This window comes from Pungitius pungitius, chromosome 12 (assembly GCF_949316345.1).
Source record: "Pungitius pungitius chromosome 12, fPunPun2.1, whole genome shotgun sequence".
Lineage (NCBI taxonomy): Eukaryota > Metazoa > Chordata > Actinopteri > Perciformes > Gasterosteidae > Pungitius > Pungitius pungitius.
In genome coordinates, this window is record NC_084911.1 from 6,680,023 (window position 1) to 6,691,209 (window position 11,187).

The 11,187-nt window shown below is 41.8% G+C and overlaps 2 protein-coding genes and 1 non-coding gene across 3 annotated transcripts; 2 read left to right on the forward strand and 1 right to left on the reverse strand.

Annotated features, from left to right (window-relative positions):
- The first annotated feature begins 5,760 nt into the window (after nt 1-5,760).
- Nucleotides 5,761-5,832, forward strand: trnae-cuc (transfer RNA glutamic acid (anticodon CUC)). The gene has a single exon. It is a non-coding gene; the product is annotated as a tRNA-Glu (tRNA).
- Nucleotides 5,833-6,269: 437 nt separating this feature from the next.
- On the reverse strand, nt 6,270-9,335 carry mrpl12 (mitochondrial ribosomal protein L12). The gene is made up of 5 exons (XM_037477454.2): nt 9,078-9,335; nt 7,751-7,949; nt 7,598-7,660; nt 7,269-7,406; nt 6,270-6,896 (listed from the first exon to the last, which is right to left on the reverse strand). Exons 1-5 carry the CDS (start codon nt 9,134-9,136, stop codon nt 6,780-6,782), a joined length of 576 nt encoding a protein of 191 aa, XP_037333351.2. The 5' UTR covers nt 9,137-9,335; the 3' UTR covers nt 6,270-6,779.
- Nucleotides 9,336-9,589: 254 nt separating this feature from the next.
- On the forward strand, nt 9,590-11,173 carry zgc:103625 (methyltransferase-like 26 B). Its single transcript, XM_037476278.2, has 7 exons — nt 9,590-9,879; nt 9,956-10,158; nt 10,290-10,452; nt 10,549-10,608; nt 10,704-10,771; nt 10,850-10,928; nt 11,004-11,173. The coding sequence occupies exons 2-7, from the start codon at nt 9,959-9,961 to the stop codon at nt 11,049-11,051; spliced, it is 618 nt and encodes a 205-aa protein (XP_037332175.2). The 5' UTR covers nt 9,590-9,879; nt 9,956-9,958; the 3' UTR covers nt 11,052-11,173.
- Nucleotides 11,174-11,187: the final 14 nt, after the last annotated feature.

The following is an 11,187-nucleotide window of genomic DNA, read 5'->3' on the forward strand; positions in this document are numbered from 1 at the left end:
TTTTGTGCTGGACATTTGCTGACAGTGCAGTCAATGAATAAATAATAAATAATCGAACCAATTACACAATGTCAAAACATATATCATTATCAATATCGTTGCATCAGTGTAGCAATCCACTGACCTGGAGCTGGTCTCCCTTGTTGGGGGTCGGTTCCCAACAAGAGCCTTTAGGTCTTGGGATGATTAATACTCTTCTATTCCACAAATCAATATTCAATTTACTTTATATATTCCCTTATGTTTATTGTGAAATTTTGTTTTTGTTTTTGGGCCTTTGACAGGTTCACATGACCCTGTTTGAGACGGTGAGAGGTTGAACTGGTTAAACCGAACAGCCCCATCGAGACATTGCTTTGTTTTGTCAGATCTCAAAAAACAAATAGACGCAGGTTTGATACAATGCTTTCATGGATTGTTTTTCAGTTTATTCTGAGAAGTGACTTCCAAGTATAGTTGTTAGATATAAGTAGTAGAGCAAACAGTATGAATAATATTCGCAATATATATATTATTTAACAACACCGTTAAGTAAAGTACAAGTATCTCAGAATTCCCCGCTGCATGAAAACAGGTCAAACTCACTTATGGATGCAGCGTCCCACTGAAATGAGGCTCCATCCCGCTGCAGACCGGCGTGTCACTCTGAATACATTGTCACCAAACTTATTGACCTTGCACAGTTTTAGCAGACAATGTTGACGACACACGGCCGTGCGAGTGACTCACATCCGCCTCGCTTCTATGTCCGAGGGCGAGGTGCGAGCAGAACAATATCCCGCTAACTCTGTTCTTCCGCTGGTTAATAAAGGAGGCGTTTTAGGTCTGTAATGAGGAGGTGGAAGACATCAGAGCCAGAAACGTCCAAAAGTACATTTCAGCGATAATGGGAGGGGTAATTTCCATCACCTGAAATATACATCTGCTGTTTATTTTAAATCAAGTCAAATTGGCCACAGGGCAAAATGTACAAGGACAGGAAATGAAATACATTATTTTATAATGTGGCCACAACACTATATTTTCCTTTTCACATGTGTTAAAGGCATAAGACGTACCCGAAGGCACATTCATGCAAAACATAAAAGTGAGTTAGAAGCAAGGAGAGGCTGTTTTATAGATCTATTTGGACTAAATGTCAGACCAGTGTACATTTAAACAGCTTTAGAGAACATTGTTGTATTTATTTTCCTTTCACTTACGGCCACTTTGCAGAGCCAGAGACATTTCAACCATGAAAATAGAAGCCATTCAGATGAAAGTCATTTTGTGTTGCCTTCGTCTGAAATGTTACAGAAATTTCTTCTGGAAGTCTGGTTTTATGCTCCAATAAAACTGACATAATGTTGCTGCAAATTGAATACAAGAGAAAAACATAGAATCTCATTCATCGAAGATTACTTAAAATGTCAGGTATGTTTGGACTAAAAACCAAAGTAATGAACGAGGCTCATCGACTATACAAAAATGCATTAACAACTACAGTATATGTTCCAGAGAAAGGAGATTAATAACTTGAATGTAGCACAAAAGGTAATCAATTCACCCTCTAGCTACACATGACCTTTTCAATTATTCATGTGAACTGTAAATTGTGATTGCATCTTTGTTTGTTTGTTTGTACTGTTTGAGACATAATATAGAATATCATACGGACTGAATGTTTTAGTTGAATCTTGTAAAGTTGAATCTTATAATATGTTCAGAGCTCAGCAAACATCACAGATAATGGTCTAATTCTGCAGTGCACAGCGCGGTGGGACGTGGATAAGCACTCACACACGCTTTCAATGGAACATGCTCTGTTTGGTAAAGCCTACTTGAAACTGTATGAGATGTTATAAAGCAAAGCACATGTGCCAGTTTAACCCACTGCTTTACATCAGCTATCTTTTTGTCAGTATCACTGTGTGAATCATGTTGAAGGCCCTGATTGAAGAACTTGGCGGCCCATTTGTATTTGTTAAAGAAGCAAGAATCGGGATATTCTTGTTATCTTCGAACCGTGCAGCCGGAAAACAAAAGTCAAATAACACACGCATGAAGCAAATGAAGATTGTGAGAATAATTCAATTGTGGAGCCTGTTGCATTTCAGTTTGATGTTCTCAAAGATGTGAGTGTTTCTCATTAAAACGTTTAATTAATTAAGCTTTTCAAATTAAAACAAAAATATGCTGCATCGGCAGTAAGGGAGATAATTGCTGCCTTGTGGGGAGCAAACACACATTTAAAAAACCTCTTTCCTCTTTGGAAAAGTGATTTCAAGATTTGGGCGTTTGTGGGAAATTGGTTTGAATTTGTGAAACAGGGTTTAATCCAGAAGTTTACTGCCAAAAAAGAGGTAGAGAGCATCAAACCTAAACAGGAAACACTTAACAATAATGTTTAACATAGATAAAGTAATAGTAATGGAAAACAAATAACCCCTTGCTGAAAGTAAAGGTGCTAATCAGTCGTATTGCATATTTCACAATCATATAGTAAATTTTATTTATACACAACATCCATGTGAATAAAAGGGGAATTTCAAACAAAAAGAATGGATTACATCATTACAATTGAGGGTAGTTTCCTTTTTTTATTTTCCCTTTTCACTCTTTGTTGTGGCCTTGCCTTTATTACATTACAGCCAAAGGTAACAGGGGTTCAGTGTCAAGGACTGGGTGTCTATATCGGGATGAAAGGCAATAGGATTACCTTGCTCCACTAATAGCTTATACGTCCACTAATGTTATAAAACCTTGTGATAAATGCAAACCCCTCAATTCAGTCATTTGATTAGATTCGTAACTTCACTGCATGCAAATAAATAGGCTGAAAGTGAAGCAAACGCTAAATTGCACTGTCAGGGAAACCAGACTTTGGACATTTAGATGTGTAACACAACGTGTCTCCATTACTGTTGCTTTTATTTATTTGGATATTTCCCAGGAGGCTGGAATTGTACCAACGATATCTGCTGTGCTAAATGAATATCCTTCTCTCGTATGATCGTTTCAGTTTCCACAGAGATCACGACCTAATGCCTTTTAAAAAGTCTCATTACCAGCAGCAGTCGCAGCAGCAGCCTCTTGTTTTGTCTTTGCCTGTAATTTTGTTGTCAGACTGAAAGAGCTCATTAGCCTCACAATTAGAGAGGGAGAGAAAATACAGATACACAAAGACAGTTAAGCACATTTTGTTTGTGGTTTGGACTGATTCCAGGTTTGAAGACCTTCTTGCAAAGGCTTCTTAACACTTTGCTCGGATTTGTTTGACACTGTGTCGGACAAAAACACAACAGAATTCAAAGATTATTTTTTTTTCGTCTTTTATGTTCTAAACCAAATGGTGAAGTCAGGCGGATGCTCGTCCCCATTTGGCTTCATATCACGTTTGTGTGAAGATCACGGCTCTGCCTCGCTGCAAATGGCTAAAGGCTGCAGAGAAGAGAGGCACGTAGTCTCCGACCAAGAGAGAAGCTTGGCTCTCACTCTCCATCCCACAAACCTTTCCATAATGGGAAACCATCACTCTCAACTCTGTTATTGTTTCAAACCAAGGAGATCAGCACTCCTACCTCCCAGTAGGAAACAGGCAACAAAATATCTCAAGAAAGACTAATATCACTGTTGCAAAGTTAAGATCTGGTTATTTTTCCTATAATTACACACAAGTACAGGTGGTGCCATGAATAAGTCCTGCACAAATAGAGAGACTGCAGACATGGACATTCAAAAGACAAACTAAGACATTGTGGAGGCGAGGTAGAGAAACTAGTCCCGTCCTGTTCTCCAGTGACGGTTACTGTTGCTATGTCCGTCAAACTTTCCATTATTACGCCACACAACTGCACCACATATGCGGTTCACACTTGAGTAACTTCAAATTAAGACAACATGAAAATCATCGAGATGATTGTTGTCCCACCGGCTCCCGTCACCCACGAGAGATGAAAAAATACATTTTTATATACGAATTTATCAGATGAGCTGCTTTTACAGATACTGTGACCCACAGAGGTTTAAACAGGGATGATGCAAAATACTCTTTGCAAGTCATTTATGGACTGATGCACAATGTTAAGTGTAGCCACAATTAAAGCAAAACAGCATGTTCTCCTTTAAGAAGATTTCTGCTGACCTCTTTCACTCTCTTTTCACTCTTTTCAACTAAACATGGACATGACATTTTTGTTATTGTTCCAATCACATAATATCAGGATTTGTCACATGTAAATTGAAATTAAATAACCAATATACTGATTTTTCTCTTGTGATCTGCTGGTCACAAGCTGGTTGGAGGGGTGAGTCATGACAAGATTTAGTGTTGACTTTCCTTTAAGAGGGAAATGTCTCATCAGTGTTTATCACTGTATCAGTGGAACAGAAACCTTGTTAATGCTCCGGTTGCAACACCATGGAATTGAATGCCAGTCCTTTTTCAATGTCATCATCAAACAGTTGTGTACAGTGTGTTTAGTCTTTAGTATTTGCGGCAAAAGGTTTTCAGGGAATTTTCAAGGAGATAAAAAAGGGGGGGGGGGGGGGGGGACTACACGGTAGATTTTTTAGCACATACATCTTGTCTGGTTAAAATCAGTAATAAATCATTTTTCCTTGCATTTTTACTTACCCACAACATCTGGAATAACATTCAATACAGTCGGAAATCTCAAACTCAGTTTGAGCCTTTTGTCTTGTTTTTCCAGGGGAAAAAAAGAAAAAAGAGGAGGAAGGTATATGCGCGCGCGCGTGTGTGTGTGTGTGTGTGCCTGTGCGCGCGCGTGTAGGGGAGGAGGGATAGTGGTCTCCCTGTAATGTGTGAGTGATAGAGTGCCTGATAAAGAGGAAACAAAAATGAGTCTGTGTCTGGATGCAAAGTAACTGAAGAAGGCAGGCGAATACTCGTATTATTTGGTATGGTAATAGATGGTAGCTAATAGTTAACTAGCAACAGAGTAGCTGATTTGGATCAATTCTTACAAAATGATTCTTGGTTTTACCAGTCAAGGGAAGAAGAGTAAATTGCTGTCACAACCAAACGGGCACATTGCATCGGTGGAGACAGAGCGCAAACTGGGAGAATATCACGTGTCTTTCAGAGGTGAAATTGATGGACTGCGCGGGGACATTCTCGGGAAATAAGACCTCGAACTACTGTATATCAAAGAAGCCTTTATCCCACACACTGCAGCCGAACCAAGACTACTCTTTTCGGAGAATTTAAGACTCAAAAAGCCGTGTCTCCATGTGAACGTTTCACAAAAAGCTGCTGATTGTCCACACAAAAGAAACGTTTTATTGTGCTAAAGTGTTCAGTATCGTACATACTGAACCAGACAGTTCAAGTATTTCTTGAACAGACAGAAGTTCTGTAGAGAAACACATGTGGAAGTGTTTCTTGACTCATGGCTTACATTAACGAACTTCAGAAAATAACAATAGTTGCCAGAACTCAAAGGACACGGAGTAGGCATGTAGGTACACTATTTGTCAGTGTAACACTGTTCCCCACAGGGAAAGGAAAACTATTAAAAGCTGCAATTGCATGGTGCTCAAGCCAAAAGGACTAATCGATTGATATGAACTTTAAAGATCTATCCAAATATTGGGTTGAGAGATAGCCGTGACCATCAGTGAATCAATGTATGAAGGATGATGATGACCTGCAGCGCTGCATTTGTATTGTTTAATTGTATTAAAATAAATACAATAATATCATTATTCAGTGTTGTTTGTACTTTCTAATTTGTAAGATTTTAACGAATTTCCTAACTGTCCCTGGTGGTCTAGTGGTTAGGATTCGGCGCTCTCACCGCCGCGGCCCGGGTTCGATTCCCGGTCAGGGAACGTTGTTTTTATTAAGTTTGAGCAACACATATGAGTAATAGGAGTTCAAGTAAAGTTCAGAGTGGACATTAAGGATTGTCATCTCATTATGTGTCGTCATTCAACATATCTGAAGTACATTTTGATATATTCTAATGCGCGGTCTTGTAATTTAAACTAAAAAAAGGTTTCTCCTCTTCACAGGCAGCAACAGATTTGTATTTTTTAAATAAACCGTATATTGAATCAAATAAACTTTAATTTAAACTGTCTGGGATATTAAGAGATAATATGACCTATAGATGCAACAAAACAAAACCCAGCAGGATAGAATGATGTAGTTTAAAATATAAAATTCTAACCTACAGTCACAATTAACTTTTATTTGTATTCCATGATATGTTCCTTGATCTGCGCATGATTTGGCAACAGACTTACATTAATCACACAAGAAAATGTAAGAAGGTAAATATTTATGGATATTTCAACTTTAATCACATTAACTAAAGTAAAAGGACTTAGCCCAGCCGTCCTGAACTAGATACAGTGTGTTCCTCAACATAGGGAACCATTTCCCTACAGCATAAACCTTTTTTCTGTGAAAAGTTAAAACGTACACACACACACACACACACACACACACAAATTGACCAACATAATTACTGATCAGCCGGGCTAATCTGTTGCTTGCTTCCCAAGTATCACAACGAAACATGAGCAGACAGATCGAAAGGCAAACAGCTGTTCGGCCATTGGTGCAGGCTGTGTGCCTGAACAGTTCAGTCCGAGTTGTTCTGCCTTATCTGATGCTGTTAAGAGACATTAATGTCAGAAGGCATTTCTTTGTTTCCCAGGATGTTCCTCTTTGTCACGTAAAAAAAAAAAAGAAAGAAGAAAGCAATAGGAGAATGACGGACGAAGTGCATGAGATGAGCAGCGAACCGGTGGAGAACAGGCGGGCCGAGCATTTACTCCAACACCACGGTGCCGCCTGCTGCCTCCAGGGCTGCTTTCAGTTTCTCGGCGTCTTCTTTGGGTACGTTGGCTCGGATTTCCTGCGGAAGTGCCTCCACTAGTTTCTTAGCCTGGTTCAGGAGAGACAATAAAAGGTTGAGTGTGCTGTTGCCCAACCTTTGAGAATAGCAACATGTTGCACAAAACCAACAGTACACAGAGTGTACCCTTGAGGTCAAAAATGTGTTTATGTATTCAGTGATGTTCCCATTCATGTTTTCTACCATGCAGCCGCCCTCCACGACTTGGCAGCTTGCTGCATTAAATGGCACGTTAGCGCCATCTGCTGTCCATCAGCAGACAGTATTTCTTAGCTACACAGGGTACTTAGTAGGTTTACAATTTTAGAGGAGTGTAATAGTCAGGGTAACGGTTTGTTTGAATTTTTCTTTTAATTGCACTTTTTCATCCGGGGGGAGGGGTGGGTGCTAATGATGACTTACCTGCACCAGATTCAGGCCTTGCATGCAGTTCTTCACCTCTTTTATAAGTTTGACTTTTTCAGCTGCTTTCAATTCGGTCAATTTTACTGTGAAGTGAGTTTGCTCCTTCTTGACCGGCTCAGCCTCCTCTTCTGCGGCCTAGTTGACAAAAAAAAAATAGAAATTTAAAAAGAAATTGAATATGCGCACAGAGACAAAAGAGTTCTAAAATACGCAGTAATACCACTAATGTCCCCTGCCAGAAAGGTGTTTGTGTATTTTAGAATATTTTTTGTCTACGGTGGTGCTGTAGCAGCGTTCCAGTTACATCATCTACTCTCTGTACTTACAGCAGCAGGTGTAGCTGATGCAGCCATCGGCATCATTCCAACGTCCTGAATGTTCAGAGTTTTCTGTAACAGAAAAAAGTGAATCAGTCCAGATGAGCCGCAGCAGTCTGACGGAACCGATTGGGGTTTAGATCTAGTAACTTTTCCACAAACCTTGAGGAGCTCGTTCAGGTCCGACACCTCTAGTAGTGTGAGGTTGGCAATGTCACCGACGAGCTGTTGAATTTTCGGGGAGTACTGTTTGGGCGCCCCGTCGAGAGCAGGGGTAGCGAAGGCGTCCGAGCGGACGGCTGGGCTGGACCCCAAAAGCCGGAGAGCACACACGGCCGGCGTTTTATTCTGAAGCTGTTGCCTGGCAAACGAGAAGATGGAGTAACGGAGAAGCTCAGAGGTCAAGAAGTGCATCTCTCATCATGCAAAAACTACCATTTAGCTATAAAGGGGCTCAACCTTTATCCGCAAAATGCATTCCCAAAATCTACTCATGGGACACATCCCCAAAAACTGACCAGTTGTTCCCAGTGAAGCTCAGACTACTTGATCCTAATGCATCCACATTTGTCTACATGTGATGCTGACACATTGTGTGGCGTGTGGTGCACATTTTGAATACCTGGGACACCTCGCAGCAAACTTGGGTTTCACATGAGTGCACTTATCCAAGACCAATTCAAAAGATGACACTTTCTAGATCAATTAAAATATTTTAAGGTCAAATCCTTAACCAGCGGTACACCAAACAATATGCCAATTAAAGTATTACTCAGTCAAACAAGCAATTATATTAATAACTGATACCAAATACAAACGCTCCTTTGTTGCAAGCTTTTCAGTGACTACCCTGGAAACAGTCTTAAATTGAGTTGAGAATATGACAATGATCTCACTAAAAAAACCTTAGATAGATCCATAATTCTTTGAGGGGGGGGGGGGGAGCTGTGCTGACATCAGGAGCTACCGTCATATGATCTACAGTGGAAGTCGGTTGGATTCTTAACAAATCATTTCTGTAAATGGCCGGTGGTCAGAACCAGTTCAGAGATGCATCTTGCAGCCAGTTCCACAGCAGAAACACCAGTTCCCAGTCCCACCAGTGTGACCTTGGAGGTGTTCGCTGACCCTCGGGGGACCATCTCTAAAATATGCACGTTTAAAATGTGTTCGCACTAAACTACTGGAGAGGACGTTGTGTTTTCCAGTGAATAAACACATAGTATTATGTCACCGTACCGTAATTAAAGGCTGCAAGGGTTCGGCTAATGTTCTCGGAGGCTAATGCTAACGCTAGCTAACGTTACTCCACAACCCGTTAAAGTGACATGACTGCGGACTAAATACCAATCCGGTATCGGTTCGAGCTACGAACTCGACCCGACGGTTCTCACATCCCAAATGTTTCCAAGCAGTGGGATCACAACGCACCTCTATTTAGGTTAACGTTACGTGACCGACCGCAGCCCGTTCGGCGGACCTTACGTACCGGTGAGATGTCGCCGCGAGCCGCAGCGCGGTCCTCAGGCAGCGTCTGGTGCGGTACATGCTGGCGTCAGCTGGAGCCTTTCCCCCCCGCCGGTGTCTCTTTGTAAATTTAAAACGAGCCGAGTGTGTCTCAGCCGGGTATCGTTTCGCTCTCTCTGCTTCACAAGCACATGGCGCCCTCTCAGTCCTCTCTGCAGCTGACCTACCCACAATGCATTGCGTGAACTGGTGTAAAATCTACGGCAACCCGCAGGGAACGTGGGAAGAGCATAGGGGGCAAGTAATATATCCTACTATATCATTGATTTTTACTCAGATTGTATTACCTTTTAAATGGTTTAACGTATCAATTGTCCATAGACAAGACTGCTGACTAATGGTAACAGCACCTATATTGATACATCGCATACTGTTGTAATGCCTTATAATGTAACACACATTTCATGGTGACAGGATGTACATCTTCGCTATAACCACCAGGTGGCAGCAAACACACATGATTCTAAACATACTCGGCCTCGATGTGATACACCACCATGCGATGTGATCCCACACGTTATGACGATGCTTATCATGGTGACTGGTTTTGCCATCGAGAGAATTATTGATCTCGGCCCCCCCTGTTTGTTTGTTAGTCATCGATGTGCTGCACAAGCCAGTGCTGAACACTGGGGAGGAGCACCGAGGGAATCCTCTTAACCAGGTAATCTAAGCACCCATCTGCTGTTGCAGTCATCCACCACCTCCAGCCTCCACCAACATGTCATTTACCAACTAGCCTCTGTGAACCAGCACAAGTTAAGGTAAGAGGGATCCTCAGAAATAGAAAGGCAATGCCTAGGCCGACATAGAAGATGAAAGGGTGCTTTTCTCCTCCAGACCATGCTGCTGTCTCCGCGTGCAGAGAGGAACTGGGAGGATCTGTGTTCAGTGCTGGAGGAAGTGCTGGAGGATCAGTCCCCCAGGCAGCTGTTTGCCTTGGAGCTGGGCTCTGGAACTGGGCAGCATGTCATCCGCTTTGCACAGAAGATGCCCTTTGTTACCTGGCAGCCGTCAGACATCAAAGAAGAGTCTCGGGAGAGGTTTGTGTCTCGTGGAAACAAGGCTCTCAATAGACATGTCGGCCATATGTAGATGTAAAACAGAAGTGATTTTTTTATTCCGTATTGTAATAAACATGGATGAATAAGTGTGTGTGTGTACCCACTTACAGTATTATGGAATACATTGCTGCAACCCATGTAAAGAATGTGCTGCAGCCTGTCCACCTGGATGCCAGCGCAGGGTGGGAGGAGTGGGCCGCCCTTTCCCGCAACTCCTGTGACATTATCATTGCCATCAATTTACTGCAATACAGCTCATTTAAAACAGCACAGGTAGGCCTTTATATCTGAGCAAATTACATCCTTCATGAAGGAACACAGAGGACATATGTGCCAGAACTTGGTTCACAAACATATCTTTTTAAATAGGGTGTTTTCAACGGATCCGGTCAGCTCCTCGAACAAAACGGCCTTTTAATAACATATGCGGTTGGTACCAGCAGCTTCCCCAAAAATAATATGTCATCACGTGAGAGTGATGTGCAGAAAGCTGACACCTGTCCACGTTTTACAACATGTTCCAGGTGTATGCCATCAATGGCACCATCACCCCCAGTTGTAATGAACATCTGGACGCGGAGCTTCGACAGATGTGAGTGCTCGTTTGTTTCCTCCCATGCAACGTGGTAACAATACGTGTCCGGCTGACGGGTTTAGTGCTTCCACTCAGGAATCCGGAGTGGGGTCTCCCAGACGTGGATGTGCTGAGGCAGCTGGCCTATGGGAACGGGCTGCGTATGGAGCGGATGGTGAGTCACGTGCTTCGAGGGTCCCTGGTAATAACGTTGTAATAGCTTTCACACCTGTATCGTTTTCTTTCACAGATCGAGATGGAAGAATACTACAAATGCCTCATCTTCAGAAAACTTTGAATAAACAAATTATTTTTGTTCATTCATTAACGTCATGTCTTGGCCTTTATGCCTCTTATTAAAATATGAATGAATGGGAAATTCATGTCTGTCTTTTCCAATCCATAAAAAGCTTATAGACAAATAAGTCAAAGCA